Source organism: Lagenorhynchus albirostris, chromosome 11 (genome assembly GCF_949774975.1).
Source record: "Lagenorhynchus albirostris chromosome 11, mLagAlb1.1, whole genome shotgun sequence".
In the NCBI taxonomy this organism is placed as follows: domain Eukaryota; kingdom Metazoa; phylum Chordata; class Mammalia; order Artiodactyla; family Delphinidae; genus Lagenorhynchus; species Lagenorhynchus albirostris.
The window spans coordinates 1255139-1276540 of NC_083105.1; the positions used below are offsets into that span (position 1 = coordinate 1255139).

General features: G+C 60.4%; 1 protein-coding gene across 14 annotated transcripts in view; it reads left to right on the forward strand.

Annotated features, from left to right (window-relative positions):
• BRD1 (bromodomain containing 1) overlaps window positions 1-12556 on the forward strand; it is a 34737-nt gene extending 22181 nt beyond the window's left edge. For 5 of the 14 annotated variants that reach the window (XM_060166577.1, XM_060166576.1, XM_060166574.1 and 2 more), the window contains 6 exons: window positions 2747-3241; window positions 9286-9421; window positions 9865-9992; window positions 10308-10417; window positions 10604-10758; window positions 11391-12556. In XM_060166577.1, coding sequence (XP_060022560.1) covers window positions 2747-3241; window positions 9286-9421; window positions 9865-9992; window positions 10308-10417; window positions 10604-10758; window positions 11391-11574 — 1208 coding nt within the window. In that variant the 3' untranslated portion in view covers window positions 11575-12556. Of the gene's footprint in view, window positions 1-2746; window positions 3242-9285; window positions 9422-9820; window positions 9993-10307; window positions 10418-10603; window positions 10759-11390 lie in introns of those variants that run through there. The other 9 variants (XM_060166579.1, XM_060166580.1, XM_060166581.1 and 6 more) reach the window with 7 other exon arrangements.
• Window positions 12557-21402: the final 8846 nt, after the last annotated feature.

Below are 21402 nucleotides of genomic sequence, written 5' to 3' on the forward strand. Positions count from 1 at the left end.
TGGGGCCGTCAGCCGGGGAGCCTCGTGCCCGGGTTGTCGGTTTCACACACGGTGAGATTTCCGTCGAGCAGCGGGGGGGGGGCAGGGCAGTGAGGACGGCATGGCCGAGGCCGTGGGCCTGGGTCGCTGAGAGGCCTCTGCCTCTAGCTGTCGGGGCTTTGGTCCAGTGTCGGGTTCGAGCCCTGTCTCCGCTGTTTTAAGCCTGCGCCCGTCTCTTTCCCTGGAGGCTCCAGAGGGGCTGCCAGGGTCAGCTGGAGGCTCGAGTGAGGACAGGGGCCCCTGACTCGGGAGGGTCGGTGGCACGGCGTCCAGACAGGTGCCTCGCTGGGTCCCCGGGCCGTTTGTGGCTTTGCTTTGGAAGCGTCTCTTGGGCGGGTTGGCGCCACGGGTGTGGACGGTGGAGAAGCTGCCCTGCAGACGCCCCGAAGCAGTGGGGCAGGTGGGGTGCCCCGAGTGGAGCCGCCGGGCTGTTCTGTGTGTGATGAGCTCCTGTGAACAGGATTTCAGGTGGTCTGCATTCGTTTATGCCACGAACGAAGAACGTTTGTTCTAGAAGTTAATCGAGCGCTTTTCACGAGCGTTTAAGCGGCGTGATTGTTCGCAGCCAGTGACTGTACAGGGACTTGTGCTCTCATGTCGGCTCCGTGTGCACCCCCACGCCCCCCCCCCAGGGCTCTGCTTGGCACCTGCTCTGAGCGTGGCGAGCGCGGCGGGGTCATTGGTCACTGTGCTGTCTGTCCTCGTCTGACGGACGAGGGCACGGAGGCTTGGGGCCAGTGGCCTGCGAGGGTCCCACAGCTGGTGGTGGGGGTGGTTTGCACCGGGTCACCTGAGCAGCTTCTGTCCTTGACGCCCACTCTGCATCTGCGCGGCCCTCAGAGGCCTGGGACATGCCTCTGTGAGCCGCCCCGGCAGACTGCAGGGCCCGGTGCCATAGCGTAGCCTTCAGGGAGGGGAGGGTCGGGTGGCCCCTCTGAAGAGCCCCCCCGTTCCCCGCGGCTGGCACAGGCTGGGTGTGGGCGCAGTCCGCCGTGGACCACGTGGTCCGGGGCCTCGTGTGTGGGCGGCCAGGGCCATGGGCGCCTGCGGGGGGCTGTGGGGCGGTGGCTGCCCCAGCAGGAGCGGCCAAGCCTGGGGGTGGGGCCTGAGGTCGCCTAGCCCGCTTGCTGAGTGGGGGGGCCTGGCGGGGGGCGGCACTGCCACCCCTGCGTCCCCCTGCCTGCCGAGGCTGCGGCAGATGCTGACACCTTGTTGTCAGGTCAGCACGAGAGCCCCTGTGGGTCTGGGGGCGGGTGGGGGAAAGGGAGGGAGGAGGGCCCCACCCCTGGGAAGATGCCCTTGGTGTTCCTAGTGAGTGACAGGAAGCCTCCCAGCGGTCACTCTGCATGTCCCTAGTTCCCACCTGGTCAGTGTTCCCCACGTGGTCACGAGCAGCGGGCGGGGGAGGTTCCTCACCAGCCGCGCGCCGGCAGTGGGCCTCAGGCCCTAGCGTTTCCACACATGCGCGAGATGAGTCAGTGTCTCCTGAAACTGATGCTTCTAACAGCTTGTGGTCCAGGAGAGGCGCTCTGCTCATTTTCTGAGTCGCTGTCACGTGCCTTAACAGGCTTTGAGCGGCGTTTGAAAGCAAAGGCCCCTCTGGGGCAGAGCCTGACCACAGCTGCCTGGGCAGAGCGCTCCTGCAGTTCCGTGCCACCCTCCTGGGCTCCGAGCCTGGCGGGCTCTCCTCACCATAAGTTGGGAGAATTCTCGAAACATTTGCTCAGAGACGTAAACGAACCTTAGAAGTTGTGTAGCTTTTCATTTTCAGAATGACTTTGGATTTAAAATATTAACCTTATGTGTTCTAGACGGTTTTGGGGAGATGTGCAGGTTTCATAAAATAGAAACTGTACTTTGTGATGATACGTACTCCTTAGTGTCTTCTGGTTTTATGTCATACGTCCTGAAGCCAGTATCCGCCTTGCCTGGAGAGCAGCCTCGGTGGCTTTATCCCAGAGGGTGTGCCCGCCCCGGCCAGTCCTCCCTGGGGAGGCTTCTCCAGCCTCTGGGGCCCGGGGCTGACAGGCCGGCTCTCAGGCGTCTTGTTTCCATGTTAGTAACTTTTAAAGCCTTTTTCTTAAGAGGTTAAAACAGTCTTTGTCCAGAGGTTGTGTTTTTATATTTAAAGTCAGACTTAGAAGAAAGAACTTAGGTTGTAATGTCTCTGGAGGTGGCACAGAAGTTAGTGTATCTGAGAACAGAGTGGGAAGTGTTCCTGCTCTCCTGGATCGTTCGCAGCCACTCACCACTCCCTGGTTTTGACACGACTTAGAGTGCCCTGGTCAGAAGTCAGGTCTACGTGCTGTTTCCTCTGTCTGCTAACCTTGTGGACCAGGTCAGGACTGTGGGAATGCCCGCTTAGAGCCCCTTAGTTACGTGAAATATTTTTCTTCCTCAAGGTAAGTGGATGTTGATTGCAGAAACTGTCATGAACTCGAATGATGACTTGATGCTGGCGCACGTGCGGTGGTCCTCAGGGTTGTCTTCAGAGGGTAGCTCTGGACACCTGGGCACCAGGCGCCGCGGCCTCGGTGTCAGGGAAGCGCACACAGGGTAACCCGCGGCTGCTTGCAGACAGTTGTGTGTGATGCTGTGTTTCCTTAATTGAATTAGTATTTTGGTGGACTTCACATTTATAGTAAGTTTTATAATAGATTTTATAATTATCAGTTTTCAAAAATCACTTTATTTATAATTTTTTCAGGAGATAAATCTCCCCCTAAACTTGAACCATCAGATGCATTACCTCTTCCTTCAAACTCGGAGACTAATTCAGAACCACCAACCCTCAAACCAGTAGAACTCAACCCAGAGCAGAGTAAACTATTCAAAAGAGTCACATTTGGTAATGAATCACATAGCACTTGCACTCAGAGCGCACTGGTAATCGGACACCCTCCAGAGCCCACCCTCGCCAGTAGTGGCGATGCGCCGGCGGCGGCCTCCGCGGTGGCGGAGCCATCAAGCGATGTAAACAGACGCACTTCTGTTCTCTTCTGCAAATCGAAAAGTGTAAGCCCCCCAAAGTCTGCCAAGAACACTGAAACCCAGCCAACTTCTCCTCAGCTAGGGACCAAAACCTTTTTGTCTGTAGTCCTTCCGAGGTTGGAGACTCTTCTGCAGCCAAGAAAAAGGTCGCGAAGCACCTGCGGCGACTCCGAGGTGGAGGAGGGGTCCCCGGGAAAGCGCCTGGACACAGGTAAATGCCGCGCCGGCCGCGTTCTGTCTCGGGGCGGGGCGGGAGTGGGCGGCGGGGGTGGGGGGTGGCAGCAGCTTCGGTGTTTTGCACTTTGTTGTCCACGTAAGAAGACAGATGGTGTTTTGCTTTGAGAAGCCCTGAATCATAAGTCTGAGGTGGCGCCACCTTGGGGGGCCTGGGGGCTGGGGGCCCTGCTTGTCCCTCCCCTTGGAGAGCCTGGACCCAGGCCGCCTTCCGAGCGTGGCTGGCGCTTGGCTGTGCTGTCCGTGTGGTTGGGTCCAGGTGCAGCAGGTGACGGCGGGCGTCCCGCAGGCCTCCCTTCTGAGGCCCACAGGGTCTGGGCTAAATGCGGCGTGTCACCCACTTGCTTAAAGCGTCCTTTGACATTTTCTCGCTGTCCTGTGTGGCTTGGTTGGTACACCCACGATGGGTTATCTTCTGCTGAGATAACACTTGAAAGTGTTTCTCATTTGCTACTAAGCTTTTACGGCTTAATCGTCTCTCTCACCCAGACACCCCTGTGCTGGCGCTGCGCCAGGAATTTCCCTCCGGCTTTGTTTGCCGAGGCACCTTCCCGCTCTCTCAGAGCCAGTTTCCAGCCGTGCCGCCGGGAGGCGAGGGGTGTCTGTGCTGGTCGCCTAGCCGGTTGCCGTCCGCGCCCCTCCACGGCGGTGGGCCCGCGGGGCTGTCTCCTGGGGGCGGTCTGAGCTCCCTTTGGTCCCGGACGTGGACCAGAGCCGGCTCGTGTCCGCTGCTGCTCTGTCTGCCGCATCCAGGCAGAGAAGTGCGTCTCCTCCTCCGGCGGTTGACTCAGTTTGAGCCACGGGTTCGTGGGGCCGGTTGGGTGCCTCGGTCCCGGGCGTCCACCCTGGAGGGGCGGGCGGTTGCAGCCCGGCGTGCGGGGAGGTGTGTCGCCTGGCTGGCTGTCCTTCCACAGTAAACTTTTGCACACGTGATTAGGGTTATTGAAACGTTACATTTTGTGCTTTTAGTTCGATGGATCAATATCAAGTTGGTGTTTTTTGATAATTTGTTAGAACTTTATTTCTGAGTGCTGCCAGCTGCTTGAGTGTGTCCAGGGTACAGATACAGTGGAGCCTGTGTCAGTGCTCGGGCTCCTTAACTAGCCTGGGGCCTTTCTCGGCCGAATTTAGCGAAAGAGCCTCGGCTTGGTTTTCAAGCGCACTGGAGGGTCCTGGCATCTGCACCGGGAGGCGAGTCAGGGCGTCGTGTTCTGGTGCACCGTTCGCAGGGCACTGCGGTCAGGGGCCCCTGGCGAAGCTGGTGTCCGGGGGGTGGGCTGCCAGGCCCCGACGTGGCCCTCGCCGCCCGGCTGTTCTTCTGGAACCGTTGCCCCCCATGGGCCTTAAACCGCCGGGCTTTCGGGGCCCTCTTGGAATCCCTCACCAAAGGTCCCTTGTAGAAAGTCACGTGCGCTCCTCCCGGTTTCCGTGTGTAGAAAATCACGTGCGCTCCTCCCGGTTTCCGTGTGTAGAAAATCACGTCCGCTCCTCCCGGTTTCCGTGTGTAGAAAATCACGTCCGCTCCTTCCGGTTTCCGTGTGTAGAAAATCACGTCCGCTCCTTCCGGTTTCCGTGTGTAGAAAATCACGTGCGCTCCTCCCGGTTTCCGTGTGTAGAAAATCACGTGCGCTCCTCCCGGTTTCCGTGTGTAGAAAATTACGTCCGCTCCTTCCGGTTTCCGTGTGTAGAAAATCACGTTCGCTCCTTCCGGTTTCCGTGTGTAGAAAATTACGTCCGCTCCTTCCGGTTTCCGAGGCTGAGCCGAGGATCTTGCAGGTGTTCAGTGGTGATGGTTGAGGCCGGGAGATTCCTGCAGGCTTTGCATGAGGGCCGGGGCGCGTCCGAGGTGTCGACGCCTATGGCCTGGCTCAGACGGAGCCCTTCGCTTCCCATTCTAGAACGGCGGTGCCTGCAGTGGTGTGCGGTGAGTCCTCAGTGTCTGCTCGGCCCTCGGCTGGCCCGTCGCCCGGGCGTCTCGTGGGCTCCGCGGCCGGGTCCCTTGCCCCGAGCGGCAGTCTTTGCAGTCTCGGGACTTGGGGTATTCCGAACCTTCTGTTTTCCAAGAGTCCGTCTGCGTGCTCTGCCTCGTAGGGAGCCCGCGGGTGTCCACAGTGTGCTGCAAGGCCTCTAGGTTAGGGTGAATCCCGTCTTGTTCCTTCCGGGCACTCAGGCCTCTCCTTGGAAGCGCCCGCGGGCGGCGTCGGCACGCTGGCTGCTGCTCCTGGAGCCGTGCCGCCAGGCCCTGCGTGGTCTCCCGGCTTCTTTCTGTGACCGCTGGCTCGTGGGCCCCAGGCCAGGACACCGTGCTGCCCGTCTCTTCGCCTGAGATGCCTGCGCGCGGCTTCTGTCGTGCGCGTGGCGGGCCGTGTGCGCTTGCGTCTGTCGCCGTGTCTGCAGGCTGCTCGGGCAGGAGGCTGCTCTGCGGGGCCTGCGTTCCGACTGAACGGGTTTTTCGCTGGTTTCCAGGTTCTCGTTTTAACTACTAACACGCTGGGTAGTTCACTCTTTGAATCCTAATTATTTTCTCTTACCTTGGATTGGAGTTGTGCTACGCGGTCATTTTGGAACGCAGAAGGATCCCTGCACCCTTGCATTTCACCCAGTTCTTGTGGATGACATTGGAAGCATCCGTTCAGCCGCCCTCCAAACAAAAACACAAACAGCAGCCCTCGGAGGAGCCGTGCCCCCCCCCGCCCCTCTGTAAGTCAGCCAGAAGCCCGCAGGTGCCGGGGCGGCGCCCGTCCTCCAGCTGTCTGGGACCTGGCTGGGACGTCGGTCGGCCTCCCCGTGGATAGGGTGACGATGCAGAAGGAAGCCTTGGGCCGAGGTGCCTGGAGAGTGTGCTGCGTCCACAGATGACTCGCGTGGATAGAGCTTCTGACCCGCCCTCGGCAGGCACAGGACCGGTCTGAGATGACCAGGGCCTCTGGGTTGGGCGCTGGGCTCGGGAAGGACTGTGCAGGCCACACACGGTGCCGGACCACGTGGCATCAGCCCCGTCTCCCCTCGCTGTCTGCTGTTGGCGCCTCCTGGCTCCCGCCGGGCCTGCCCGCCCTCGCTTGTCTCTCCTCTGGCTTCTTCTCCCGCTCGTCCCGGGGCTCTCGGGGAGGCACAGTTCTGTCTCTGGTCGCCACGAGCGGACGTCTTGGCTGCGGGCCTGGGGGCGTCCCGTGCTGGGCGTCCTGGCGAGCCTTGCACGCTGCTGCGTCTTCTTGGAGCCGGTCTGGGCAAAAGCAGGGTGTTGGGATCTTACTTGATGTGCTTCTGTGTTTTTATTGAAAGGTGGAAAAACGTATAAAAGGTGCAATTGTGTTGCCAACAGTAAAAATAAAATCTTGGAGCCAAAATAACAGGCATGTCCCCTGCTCCGACAGGCCGGCTGCAGTCCCTGTGCCCACTGGCCCTGGCACTGTGTCATGTGAGGGGACCCCTTGCGTCCACACCGTGTGGTGGCAGGGGGTGCAGCCGCTCCTGTCGCTGTGCCTCTTGCTGGGCTGCCGTCCAGGAGGTCTTCACGGCCCGGCGAGGGCGTGGTGGGGTGGACCTCGGGTGCCCGGCACCCCTGTGGGAGCACCTGGAGGCTTCTTGCCACCCGGCAGGTGCGAGGCGTTCAGGATGGAGGTCGCTGCAGCCACTAATGACCCGCGTCTCGGGAGGCCTGGGGGCGCCTGGACGGCCTTGAGCTGCAGCTGGGCCGGGGCTCCCCGCTCGGCATGCTCTCCTTTGGGGCAGAGAAGGGAGTTTAGACTCCGGGGTGCCTCTTCTATTGCCCGAGGCGTCAGCCCTGATCCCCAGGGGCTCTGGGGGTGCAGCTCATGTCTGGGGGGTGTTGGCCGGTCCCTGAAGGCACTTTTCACCCGGCACTAACCTGGCTCTCGGAGGCACTGCGGGGGCACCTGTGTCTGCCTGTGGCTCTGGGCCCACTTCTGTGCAGACCTGTGACCCTGCCCTACTGAGTGGCATTTCAGGTCCCTGCAGGTCTCTGGGTGGCGTGGGGTGGCTTGCGGAGGCTGGCCCTGCTCTGGCCACGCGGCCTCGTGCCCTTGGGCTTGTCTGTTGCTCAGTGCGTGACACGGGGAAAACCATATGTGACTAGCTGGTCACCCTGGGGGCGTGTGTCCTCTTGTTTCCCAGCTGAGGACTCCCCACTTCTGGGTCTTCTCCCCTGGTGTCACTTGTCACCATGCGTGCCATGTGGGTGATGCCTGTGCCGTGTCCCGGGGACGACATGAGTGCAGGCTTGCTCGGTGCCCTGGAGCCGGGGCCGCTCTCCCCTCTCCTTTCTCCGTAGTCAGGAGGCCTGTTCTTCGTCTGACCTTCACCACGCGTGTCCTGTGACGGGCGCGCTGCCCTTCCTTTTGCCATTCCTGGCTGCCGTCTCCTGCCTTGGGATGGGGGGGGTCGCGGATGGCAGACCCCATGCACTGCTCGCCCCAGCTCTTCCCAGGCGCCGGGTACCTGTCACAGGCGGTGAGACTCCCCGTCACCTTCTAGGGTCCCTCTTCCTGCTCTGCCAGGAGAGGCGGATGGGCAGCCCGCTTTGCCGGCGGGAGGTTGGGCGCAGGGGGAGGCCGTCCACGCTGGCTGTGCTTGGAGCAGCTTGGTGGCTGCGTGACCTTGACCCCTGGGCTGTCGCCACACCGTGCGTCTGGACCTGGCCCAGTGTTGGGTGCTGTCCTGGGCCCTCCCCGGGGGGTACAGGTGGGATCTTGTAGCAGCGCTGGTGCTGGGCTTGCGCCTGCGTGAGCGCGGCCCCTCCTGGTGGACCTGGGCCCCACGGGCTGGGACCACCAGAAGCGGCCGTGGTTCAGCCCTGCAGCCTTGGCCCAGCCGCTCTGTTTCATGGGCCTGCCTTCCTGAGGTGGTTTGGTCCAAGTTCTGAAAATGAGTGCAGCACCCGCCATTGCCCGCAGGTACAATGTGAATTAGGTTTGAAACGGAAAACGCTAAGCTTTTCCTGTAGCCAGTGGTGTCAGGTCTGGCGGAGATGGAGCAGGATGTCTGACTGGCTCGCTTAGGGAGAGTCGGGGGCTCTGTTCTCTTCGGGAGCAGCAGAGCGCGCTCTGTTCCTGCATTTGTACTTGCCAGCGGCTGTCTGTCTAGGTTTACTCACCTCCCTTTGTTTGCAGGAAAGTAACGTGAAGCAGATGAGAATCCCCTGTAATCTGGCTTAACTACTTCAAAAATTTTTTGAAAAAATGGATTTAAAAAATTTTGAAGCACGAGGAGTGGGATTCTTTTCTGGGGAAAAAAACACGCCTTCCCTGCAGCCGCCGCACCCAGAGGGGCCGGGCTGGGCCTGGCAGCGCTGGACAAAGGCGGCAGCTCGCGGCCCCTTCTGACCTGGGGTGTCCTTCCTGCCTCCTGCTGGCGTCAGACTTTTCGGGGGCAGGATGTGTGGTTTGGTTTTGAGATTTGCCTCGATTGAAACACTTCTCAGGTGCTAAGGTGAAGCCGTTGGCTTGTTGGGCTGCTGGGGGGTTCTGGCCCCCTGGTGGCGCGTCCTCACCCATGTGCCTTGGTGCTGGTGGTCTCGGTGGCGTCTGGACACAGGGCGCCCACGTGAACGAGACGCTTGTCTTGGATTTCAGGAGGTCGTGAGCGTTTTTGGGGGCTCCTGCTAGTGCTTTGTTTTGAAAGAAGGTTTTCCTTAGACATGGACGTGCTGATCCCCCAGAAGCCCGTGGCTCCCCTGCCCCCACCCCCCGGGGGCCCCCGCCCAGACTTGGGGCCTCTGTCGGCGGGCGTTGACCGTCCAGGAAGGAGTCGCAGGAGGCCCTCCTTGCCTTTGTGGGGCCTGTTTTTAAGAGCACCTTCTGGAGACCAGTGTGCCCTGACTTCGCCGTGCCTTGTCATCTCCGTTCGGTGCCCCCTGTGCCCCTGTCCCCGTGTTCTGAGCGTGCTGGGTGCTGGGGTGGGCAGGGCGCGATTGTCTGGCGTTGTCCCCGGTTTAGAGATGGTGGTGGTGCGGGCACCTGCCGCGGGGAGCTGAGCTCAGGGCCATGTGCGCCTGTGTTGCAGGGCTCACCAATGGCTTTGGGGCCGCGAGGGGCGAGCAGGAGCTGGGCGGCGCCCCGGGGAGAACGGCCGCGCCCCGCCGCCGCTGCGCCTCCGAGTCCAGCGTCTCCTCCAGCAGCAGCCCGCTCTGCGACTCCAGGTGGGCCCCGCCCCGAGCAGCCCGACGCCCGCCCTCCCTCCCTCCCTCCCTCCCTCCCTCCCTCCGTCCCTCCCTCCCTCCGTCCCTCCCTCGGGGGCAGTGTCTCTTCCGCAGTGATCTGCTTTGTAGAATTTCACCAGAAGTGGGAAGGCAAACCCCATAGAAGTCTAACTTGAGTGACGTCTATACTTGGTGTTTTCCTGCCGAGTCTTGCCTTTACCAAGTTGGTGGCTGGGAATTCCCTGGTGTCCAGTGGTTAGGACTCTCACTGCCGGGCCCGGGATTGATCCCTGGTCGGGGAATTAAGATCCCACGCAGTGGGGCCCAAAGAAAAAAAGGTGGCCAGCACGGCCCTGCCGTCTCCCTTCCCGCCTGACCCCCCCGCCTCCCCTCGTGCAGGGCCCGCGGCCGGGCTCTGATGGGCCCCTCTTTCCCTCCTGAAGCTTTAGCGCGCCCCCGTGCGGCCGGGGCAAGCCCGCCCTGGTCCGCAGGCACACGCTGGAGGACCGCAGCGCGCTGATCTCCTGCATCGAGAACGGGAACTACGCCAAGGCGGCCCGGATCGCGGCCGGTGCGTCCACGCCCGCCACCGTCTTGTGCGCGGAGTGGGAGATGCTGGGGACCTGGGGGCCGGAGGCCTTAGAGCTGGGGGAGGGGTGGGGTGCAGGGCGACTCGGAGTCGCGGCTTGAGGGCGGTGCGGAGTCCCTAAGCACCACTGTGGGCGCTGGGCCGGCCTTCTGCCTCCCCCGGGCTCTCGCGCCCTCAGGCCGGGCCGGTCGCATCCCCAAGGCCCGTCTTGCCACCCTGGGGCGGCCTCAGCTGTGCAGCGTGTTGGGTCCCGGGGGCCCTGCCCTTCTGACTCCTTTCTCTCCCTCTTCTCCTCAGAAGTTGGTCAGAACAGCATGTGGATTTCAACTGACGCCGCGGCCTCCGTCCTCGAGCCCCTGAAGGTCGTGTGGGCCAAGTGCAGCGGCTACCCCTCGTACCCGGCCCTGGTGAGCCACGTGGCCGTGTCCCCGGGCCCTGGGGACAGGCGTCCTGTGACCACCTGCCGGGAGACGCACACGGGGGTGTCGGGGTGTGGGCGGAGTTCCTTGAGACCCCCCTCTCGTCGGGCCCTGGCCTGCTCCAGGGCACGGGGTGCGAGGGCTCCACCGCGACCCCGTGTCCTCCCTCGGCAGATCATCGACCCCAAGATGCCGCGTGTGCCTGGCCACCACAACGGGGTCACCATCCCGGCGCCGCCGCTGGATGTGCTGAAGGTCGGCGAGCACATGCAGACCAAGGCGGACGAAAAGCTCTTCCTCGTCCTGTTCTTCGACAACAAGAGAAGCTGGTGAGTGCCCGCCGGGCCCTGGGTGGGTCCGTGTGGTCCCGACGGGCCTCCCACGGGCTCCCAGACCCCTGTGCTCTGCCAGCGGATGCCCCTGCCTTGGCCCCCGACGGGCCGCGGTCCAGACCCTGAGCTGCGTGCCCGCGGGAACTGCCCCCCCGCCCTTCTGGCGCCGGGCTCGTCTGTCCTCCGCACTGTGGCCCTTTCTGTGCCCGAGGCTGCTCGGTGGGGAGCCGGCCGCAGTGTCCCGTGCAGCTGCATTGGGCTTGTGTGTCTTGCTGCCCCCTGACCCGGGCAACCCTCTTGCTGCATTCCCTGTGGCTCAGTGGGTCTTCCGGACCCGTGGCCCTGCCCTCCACTCCTTGCCGTGTGAGCGCACGTGTCGTGCGTGTGTCTGTGTGTGTGCGTGTGCCCCGTGGTGGCCACTCGGGTATGGCGTGGACGGCCGAGGGCTGCAGCGGCCCCCCGGGAAGTGACGCTGATAGAGGAGGTGACCGCTGATCCCGTGCTCGGGCGCTTTCCGCGGTGCCGCTTGGCCTGAAGTGCCCGATGGCGTGGAGGCCGGGTGTGTGTGCGGCGGCCGAGGGGCAGGTTGGCGCTTGCGCAGCCTCACGGTGCATTCTCTTCCTTCAAAGGCAGTGGCTCCCGAAGTCCAAGATGGTTCCCCTTGGCATTGACGAGACGATAGACAAGTTGAAGATGATGGAGGGGAGGAACTCCAGCATCCGGAAGGCGGTGAGGATCGCCTTCGACCGCGCCATGAACCACCTGAGCCGCGTGCACGGGGAGCCGGCCAGTGACCTCAGCGACATAGACTGACGCGGCTGTGGCCTTGTCCATAGTGTCGATACGCTGTACATACTGTATATTGTTTATCACTTAACTTATTCTGATTTTTAGGTGTAGTTTAATTCTTTCTCCCAGGGAGGGGGAGGTTTTGTTTCCCAGTTTTCTATGAAATCATCCCCGTCTGGGCGCTCTGTGAATGGCGTGGGCGCGTCCCCCGAGTGCAGCTCTGTGCCCCTCACGGGTCGCTCCAGAGGGCGCTGCCGGCCTCACTTTCTTTGATCTGTAGCTGTTTTTTGTTTTTTTTTTTTAAAGACTTTTGAATGTTTAATAATTTTGTAAATCATGCTCTTTACACAGAGTACCACTTATTTAATAGACGGGATGTAAATTTACAATGACAAATGTGTATTTTAAGAAGAAAATGACATTATTTTGAATGGTACTTTGTGGAAAGAGGTGGAGAATAAACTTATGCCGCGCGCATCACTTGCAAATCACCAAAAACACTCCGCCGCCCCCGTGAGGGCTGGGGCAGCGCCTCCTCTGGGCCTCGCCAGCCTCGACCACGCGCCAGCCTCCGCCTGTCCGCGCCAGCCTCCCACGGGCGTGCCTCCCAGCGGATTATTTATTGTAGAAAGTGTATCATTTGCTTTATAACGAGAGATAAATTGGCAGAAGTATATTGATATGCGTTTTATACAGGACATAAAATCCAACTTGCTTCGGGAGCAGGATGTGTTGGTTGTTGTACAAATGACTCTGGCTGTGTTCTTTGATTTTGTAACTTGTAATCTTTTGTTTACAATGAGGGGCTTTCTGTAACTTGTTTTAATTTAGAACACTTTGGTAGCAATAGAAACTTTGGATACATTTTTGTATGGTACACGTGATGTATATAGAATTAGTACTTTATTTTTTATTTTTAAGAGGTAAAGCATTATGTTAGGGGAAAAGGTAGGGTGGGTTTCCAAAATGGCATTTTTTATATTAAAAAATAAAGTCAAGATTTGGACGGTGTGTCCCTTTCATTCCTACACCATTAGAATGCCGGGTGGGCGTGCAGCCTGGCGGCCTGGCCGGGCCGGGGCCAGGCGAGGGTCCCAGCAGCCGAGGCACGCGACACACCTTCATCTCAAGGTGTCGCGGGACGTCATTATTTATTATTTTACCTAATCATATTTTTATTTTAAAATGGTAGCTTAAATTTTTTAAATGTTTTTTTTCTTTTAAGTCTGCATCGTTTGTAACATCTCCATAGAAACTTGAAAATAAAACATCTTCCTTTGATAGTTTTGTCCCGTGTCTGACGGACGCTTTCTCTCTGCTGTGGTTCTGGGGTCCTCGAGGAAGGCCTGTTGGGGCCACGTCACCGCGGGCGAGGCCCCCGGCTGTGGTCGGAGAAGGGACGGGAGGGATGGAGGGACGGGGTCTTCACGCCGGAGCCTGGAGCTGCACCCGGGGCCTCCTCTGCCCCCACTGTCCCAAGTCACGGTCACGCTGAAGGTCGCGAGGGGCTGCCGCGGCCTGAGCTTTGCTGGCGGCGTCCTCTGGCGCCGAGTCCTGCTGCTGTGGTTTCCACGGAGCACCGCCATCCTGGCCGCCAGGACGTGTCCGGGCTCGTTGGTGGGGCCTCCTGCGCGCTCAGCTCAGCCCGCCCCGCTGGAGCTGGCCCTTGCCGCCGCTCGGGCCCACTGGGCGGGCGTCCAGCCTGTCCCCGTTCGCCTGGGGCTTTGTGGTGTCAGCACCGAAGTCAGTGTCCCGGGAGCTCCTCACCCGTACCTGGGGCCCCTGCCAGTCCGGGGCAGCCCCAAGGAGCCCCCGTCTCAGAAGCTCACTCGACCCAGCACTGGCCGCCCGACCCCACCCAGGGCGTGGCTGTGCCGCGGCCCCAACCCCGAGCAGGGGCCTGGCAGATGGGGCTGAGGGCGCCCCGCGTCCTTAGCAGGACCTCCTGGGTCCCACTGCCCTCTTGGATCCAGCCCCGGGGGCCCTGGGGCTCCTGGCTGTGGCTTCCTTCTTTCTTGGAGGGCCTCTGGGCAGGTGGGCAGAAGGGGCAGCTTCAGAGCGCAGGGGGTTCTGTAAGGGCAGCTGGGGGCGAGGACCCAGCAGGGACACTGGGGCGCCTCAGGCTGGAGCCCAGCCCCCCGGGAGGCCGGTGGTCTCTCCTCGAGACCTGCAGTTAGTCCCGTGTGACCCGCTGCCTGGGGCCCTGGCCCTGCAGACTTGAGGCCGCAGGGCTGGGGACTCTGGGGGACACTGGGGTCTTGTGGTCTGAGCAGTGGGGCCCAAGCCTCCGGAGTGCCCACGTGGCAGGCCTGCGTGGCCCCGGCATCCAGCTCCCAGCGCAGGGGCAGAACTACAGCCCGGTGCTGGGGCGTTTCGTGTCCAAGGCAGTGTAGACGGTGCTCATCGTGTGACTGGGGCTCCCGGCCCTGTCCCCCCAGGCAGGGTCCAACCACGCGGTTGGACCCAGTTCAACCCAGTTCTGTGGGCGGCACTCAGGGTTTCCCCGAAGCAGACAGGGATCCTCACGTACCCCCAACAAGCCCTCTCTGGGGTCCCCCACCCCAGACGTGTCCTCTCGGTGTCCCCCTTCCAGGCGTGCTCTGCGGGTAGGGCAGACTCCCCACTCCTGGACCAGGTGGGTTTGGCTTCTTGGGGGATGGGGGCAGAGGTCTCCCCCAAACCCTTTCCCCCAAACCAGGGGCTGGCCCCAGGCTGGGGAGGGACTGTCCACACACCCCTGCACCCCACAGACTTGTGGGGTCAGATCTTGCCACCCTTGCTCGGACCCCGGCCCCTCCTGGGACCCCCAGGGGAGCTCCCTTGCAGTGAGGTGAGGCCAGGAGACAAGATGAATGGGAAGTACCTGGGAGCATCACTTCCAGGAAATGTCCTCCATGTGGGAGGAGTTTCCTCCTGCTGGCTGGAATGTGGATGTGGCGGCTGGAACTGGAGCAGCCATTTTGGACCATGTGGAAGGCGGCAGAGCCACAGGCTTGATGGGGCTTGGGCCTTTGACGTAAGCACAGAGCTTTCCTGTTGTGAAATGCAATTCATATTTTATGGCAAGACAAAAAAAATTTAAACAATGTTTTTCTGCCCTTTGGCCCCCTCTCTCCCCCTTGCTGCGAGTTGTGTATCTGCATGTTGCATCGACCACACCTTCCCCACTGGCAGAAATGCCTGCTCAACCATAAAGAGCAGTATTCTCCCAGCATCAACAAGACAACTCCTTAAAGATAAATTTCCTTCTCCATCTCCTAAGGGCCCGATGACGCTTAGATCGGGATTGTGTAAATTGTCAATAATACGTCATTTGATGTACAGCCCTCTGTCTCAAAAACCTTATATAACTGTGCCTTGACTTCTAGTGGGTGGAGCAGTTCTCAGAGCTTTCTGAGATGCTCCTCCCCAGGTTATAATCCTCAAATTTGGCTCGAATAAAATGTTCCATTTCTTTTGTAGATCGACCGATTAATTTTTATTTATTTATTTACTTTTAATTTAATTTAATAATTTTGGCTGCATTGTGTCTTAGTTGCGGCGCGCACGATCTTCACTGAGGCAGGCGGGATCTTTTCATTGTGGCACGCGGGGCTCTTCGCGGTGATGCGCGGGCTTCTCTCTAGTTGCAGCGCGTGGGCTCCAGGTTGCGTGGGCTCTGCAGTTGTGGCACGTGGGCTCTCTTGTTGTGGCGCGCGAGCTCAGTAGTTGTGGCGTGCGGGCTCAGTTGCCCCGCGGCATGTGGGATCTTAGTTCCCCGACCAGGGACCGAGCCTGCGTCCCCTGCACTGGCAGGCGGATTCTTATCCACTGCGCCACCAAGGAAGCCCTCGACTGATTAATTTTTTTGTCGACACTACCAGGCCTGAAGATTTTTTTATGTGATGGGAACGTTACCTTTTAAAGCCACAGCTGTTTTCTTTAGAGCAGGTAAATCTCATATCGGTCAAAATGAAATCATTAAAATTACAGAAAAAATCGTGGAGTGATTATTTACTACCATGGAGTGAAGATGATCTTTTAAAATACGACACAGCCTCCAGAAACCACAAAAGAAAGTATCAACGTATTTAACAATGTAAACTTAAAAAGTTCATGTGGGCGTGGTCAAAAACATCCCATCACTCACAAGGTCAAAAGACCGATTTGGAAGAATATTTGCAACTCAAACCACAGAAAGAGGGCTCATTTCCTTAAGAAATAAAAGTCCTACAAATCAGTTTTAAAAAGACCACCAATAGGATAGAAAAAAATGGGCCAACAATGGACTCATTTCCCAGAAAAGTGAATACAAATGATTCTAAACATATTAAAAAATGCTTCATTTCACTCATAGTAATAGAAATGCAAAGTAAAACTGCTCCCTAGAGGCCATTTTTAAATTGTCAGGTTGGCAAAGAAAACAAAACCACAGGAAACGTCCAAGGGAGGGGGACGAGCCTTCTCAGACGCTGCTGGTGGGTGAGCGGCTGAGCTGATCCCCCTGGGGAGGGATTCCTGGGGAGGAATCCACACCCGTCATCAGATTAACGCCCTTTGACCCAGTGCTTCTACCTCTGGGCATTGATCCTTCAGTTATATTCTCACCAGCGTGACGTGACTCTGTCAGGTGGCAGCATTTTGGTAAAAGTGAAAGGTTAGAAACAACCTACATGTCTGTCCACAGGGGACTGCCAAGATCAACGGAGACACAGCACGCGGTGGAGTCCCCGGCAGCTGTCGCAGAGTGAGGAAGGGCTGTATAAACTGATGCGGAAAATCTTCGAAATAAAGTGTAAGAAGCAGAGCGGGGAAGAATGGGCAGGCCATGCCGCTGTTTGTGTCGAAGAGGGGACTTGCTTGCATTTGTGGGAACTGAGAGTGCCCAGAGCCAGGTGGCTGAGAGGGTCCCTCCAAGTGAGGCTGGCGGGGCCCAGCCTGGGGTCCCATGAAGGCTGTCGCGCAGCCGCGCCTGGTCTCCGTGTAAAAGGATGGGGATGCCGAGTGGACAGACGTGCTCCCCTGGGTGGCTGGGCAGCAGGGGCTGCAGGGAATCGGCCTCGGGTCGGGGGACACTGGGATGGCCCGGAGGGGCCTGGGCTGACTGGGGGCGGGGGGGAACTCCTCGGGGCACATCATGTTGCCTCCTCTACTCTCCCATACCAGCTGTTTATAACCCAGACGCTCACTTTACAAATGCATCATTTCAATAAAAACAAACTCGGCTGTGGTGTGGTCAAAACACTGACTGCTGCTGACTTACAGGGCTCAGCGTGGGCGCAATTTCATGGTTATCTCCGCCAGTTCACACACGAGACTTGTATTTAAAAATAAATGCTTTGATATCCTGGTGGAGTTATTCTCTTTGGTCTTAAAAAGCAATATACACAAAGATATTGAAAATTAAAAATTCATCAGTGCTCTGAGACTCCATCTGTGGCTCACCGAGACACAAGTGGTGATTTGTCAAGCTTGGGTGGGGGACTTGGCCCTTTGCTGCAGATTTGGGGAGAAACCACAGAGAGAGAGGCTCCCTGGGAAATCCATCTGACTGCGACCAGGCACCTGGGAGGGCTGGGCTCCCGTCCCCAGGACACAGAGTGGTGCTTCAGGCCTCAAGCAGGAAGCGGGTGCCCCGGCCCCTGGCTGCCTGCTGGCTGGTGTGGACAGACACGGGGCCGTTATGCGCTTAGAATGTTCTTCTTGTCACTTTTAACGGGGTTCCGTTGCCTTATTTCATTACAGTACTTCTGCTGCACATGAAGAGCAGCTCTTGTGGTACCAGCTCCCAGCCTGAAGCCCCAGGCGCTCCAGGCCCGCATACCTCCCTCCACCTGCTTGACCAGAGGCCCCCCAGGGTGGAGGGAGACAGAGGTCCGAGCTCTGTGGCTACGTCCAGCGTGGTGGGGGGACCCTGTGCAAAGGGCCCTGGGCCGGGGGAGGGGCTGGCGGGGGCGGGAGGCCCAGGCCCTCCTGCTGGTATTAACAAAACAGCCCAAGTGGGAAAGTGGCGCTGCACCCCTGCCCCTGCCCCTCCGCCTCCACGCTGGCTCTGTGACCCCCCAGCCTCCGTGACCTGTCCCTGTGGTGGGTGTGGGGTCTCCGTCGGGTGACGGGCAAGGTCTGTGGACAGGCCGGTCCGTGCTGACCGCTCAGCCCCCGGAGTCAAGCCAGGAGTCGAGGCACCTCCGCGCCGCGCCCGGCTCAGCAGGAGAAGCTGCCCGAACCTTCGTCTCCCTCGAGGACTGCATTTCTGGCCTTTAAGTGATGGTTTGATGGATAAATAGTAGTCACATCTAAACATAAATATACACGCACACCAGTGTTGACGTGTGTGTGTGTGTGTGTGTGTGTGTGTGTGTCGGTAAACTCGAGCCTGGCGTCTGGGCTTCTGCTCAGCTCTGTCGGCAGGGCTGAGGCTGCGGCCCTGGGGTGGGGACTGCAGGACGGACCTCTGCGCCCGGTTAGCACCGCTGGGGAGGGGCAGCCCGGCCCGTGGCTCCCGGGCAGTGGCGTCTTCCTGGCGTTTGCTGACGACTCTGCGCTCGGCGGGAAGCTTTCTGCACATAAATCACCCTGTGTGATGTGCTGGCCGTGCCTGTTACAGCCGAGCGTCCTTAGAGAAGCAGCAGATTTGTTTCAATTGATACGTACAGATGCTCCGACTTCGCTGGCTCACCCGGTGAATCGCGGCCTCTGTGCATATTAAACAGGCCGGAGCCAGGAAGGCGCTCCGAGCTGTGGGTGCGCCCGCCGGAGCTGGGCTCCCCAGGGCTGGGGGCTGCTGTGGACCCGGGGGCTTGGCACCGTGGGCTGGGGAGCGGCTGCTGGTTCCCTGCTTGGCTTCCCACCCCCGTTGGGAGCCTGACGTGCGCCTGTGCCCCAGGCCCCGGGTGCCCCCTGAGCAAGTCCTCCCCCACCGGGGCCTCCCCAGAGGACTGCGAGCCCCACACCTGCCGCCCGCAGGGACGCCTGGCCAGGAGGGCTCCACAGGGGAAGATGGACGGGCTCTGTGGACAGTGCTGGGAGGAGGGGGCCCTGGGGAGCCGGTGGCCTTCTGGGAGGGAGATGAGTCTGGCTTGCAAGCGGTAGGGGCCCCACCATGGTCCCCTCAGACCCGCCACCAGACCTCCTCTGTCCTTCCCCCAGAGACAGACCTCACTGCACGTCCCCTGGTCGGGCGCCGCTGGGCGTCAGCAGCCCTGCTGGGCACCACCCAGCTGCCCCTCCACTCCTGCCTGCCAGCCATGCCCCAGGGCCCCCTGGGGAAGCCCCCCGGCCCGGCCTCACTGGCCTCCTTGCTTTGCCTCCCTTCTCCCTTCAGCCTCCACCTCTGGCTCTTTCTCGAGCTTCCTGGCTGCCTCCCCTCTCCCCTCCCCTCCTCAGTGCCGTCCATTCCCTAGGGCCTTCCTTCATGCGTCCGCCTGGGTCCACAGATGTTTCCTGGGACCTGCTGTGTTCCAGGCTCTGTGTCGGACAAGAGATGGGTGAGAGCCTGCTGACTCCTGCCCGCCCCCCCACCCCCAAGGCAGGAGTTGGGCAGCGCCCAGAACAAGGGTGAGGAGTCACAGGTATGCTGGGCAGGCTGCCTGGAGGAGGTGTCTCATAGCACCACCTAGGATGGGGCGCTCCTGGGTGCACAGCAGGGAGGGGTCAGGAAATGGACCAGGTCAAGGGGGGTGGAGGGGCTGGGGTGGGTGGGGGAACCCCTCAGAGAGGCCCAGCAGGGCGGGAAGGCCACCTGGACAGGCAGGCGGGCCACCGTGTCAGCCGGGCAGTTGTGCATGTCAGGCGAGGCGGAGGCCGTGACGCGGCTGAACTGAGCTGTAGAGGAGGCCAGTCTGAGGCACCAGGCTGCGGACACAGTCCTGCCCCATGGGCTTCCCGGGCACAGGGGCTCGGAGGACACGCGGGTCGGGGCGGGGCAGGCGTCCCGAAGCCTTTGTTGTTTCTGAACAAGGGGCCTTTCCGTCTTGCAGGCTCTGCATGTTACGTGGCCAGTCCTCGGTGGAGGTCAGGCAAGTGCAGAGACCTGGGCACCTGGCAAGGGGCCGTGGGGCTGGGGCAGATGAAGAGGGGGAGGTGCTGGGCGTCCGTGCTCCAAGAACTGGGATGCACCCAGTGGGGTGACATCATCCGAGTTATGTGAAGCCCCAGGGGCTACGGCTCTAAAGGGCAGGGGCTTGGGGTGCCCAGGGCGGCTGCACCCGAGGGGTGCCCAGGGCGGCCTCTGAGAGCCGGTCAGTCTTCTGTGGCCGTGCTGAGCGCAGGTGCGAGATCAGAGGGGACCTGGGGCACAGGGAAGGTCTTGTCCAGAGGGACCCGGGGACAGGCCACGGGAAGCAACAGCCCACCGCAGGCCCCCATCGGATGCCCCTGGGACGTGGGGTCAGGAGCCACGGGACCGCTGGCCCCTCAGACTGCTTTGCTTCCAGTCTTGCTGGGGGGCCGGGAGGCCAGAGACCTGCCTGAGAGCACCGCCTGCGTTCTGAGAGCTGGCCCTCCTGTGTGGGCGGCCAGGGCCCGTGTCCTGCCAGGGAGGTCCACGAGCGCCTTGTGGACCTTGGTTAGACGTGGTGATGGGGACCCTCCTTCACTCTCCTGTGCCCACAGCAGCCCCGACCCAGACAGTGGGGTTGGTGCAGCCCCCTCGGCTGACCTGGGCAGGCGGGCAGGAGGCCAGGCCCACCCTTGATGACCCCTGGCAGCTCCTGGCATTTTGAGAATTGGATTGTGAATGGTGAGGTTCTGCTGGCTGGCTCCCGATAGATTCCTGAAAGTTAATTGAAAATAAAATGCACGATCTTTTCTTTTGATGAGAAAAGGCAGATTTAGCTGGAACTAATCAGCAATGGGGCTGGAGAAACTTGGAGACTGGAGAGGGAAAATAAAAGTTTGAAGGCACGTGAAAAACATGGCAATTCTCACCAAACCACGTGCATTGTGAGTATTCATACCCGGGCTGCGAGGCACTGCCCCTCTCCAACACTGCCAGTTCCGGGGTCCGTTGTCATCACAACTCGTTACCGTGCCGTTTGCTTTTCCACTTATACTGACCGTCCCCAGGAAATTGGACTGGGAGCCTGGAGCTGGAGCCATTGGCCGGCTGGGGCGGGGGCCATGCACCCCAGCCTCGCAGGACCCCCACTGGCCCTGCTGCCCACCCACGCCTGTTGCGCTGCTCACAAGGATGGTCCTGACCCACTTCCTTCCCAAGAGGTCTCAGAACCGAGCTCGGCCCCCGGTGCTGTGGGCACGGTGCCACTGGTGATGTTGTCCCCTGGGCATTAGAGCCCCGGCCTGGGGGCCAGCTGTCGTGCTATTGTGTCCTGCTGTGGAGCAAACCACCACAGCTCAGACCCCACACGTTTATTGTCATCCACAGTTTGTGCGGGAAGAGGTCGGCACGGCTGGGCACTCGGCTCAGGGCCCGCGCGGCCGCAGTGCTTCACGCCAGTCAAGCAGTTGGCACTGTCCAGCTTCTTTTCTGGCTGTGGGACTGTGGCTTCCTTTCCTGCTGGCTGTTGGCCAGAGGCCACTCTTGGGTCCTGGTGTGCAGTGGTCGTAATGCAGCTGCTTTGCCCCCTGATCCATCAGGATGGGGTTACCGTCCCACGTAAGGAAGTCATGTGCCCGTGGTCATGGGCACCCTCACTCGTATCATGTGCTCCTGCTCGGAAGCAAGTCATGGGTCCCGCCCACACTCACGGGGAGGGGGCCACGCAAAGGGTGGACACCTGGATGTGGGAGGCCCAGGACCAGCCAGCGGCTGTCTGCCGAGACTCCGCAGGGGTCTGAGCCCCACAGCACATGCTGTGCGTGCTTCCTGGGGAAGGGAAGTCCAGGCACCCCTCGCGGGGTTTGCCAAACTGG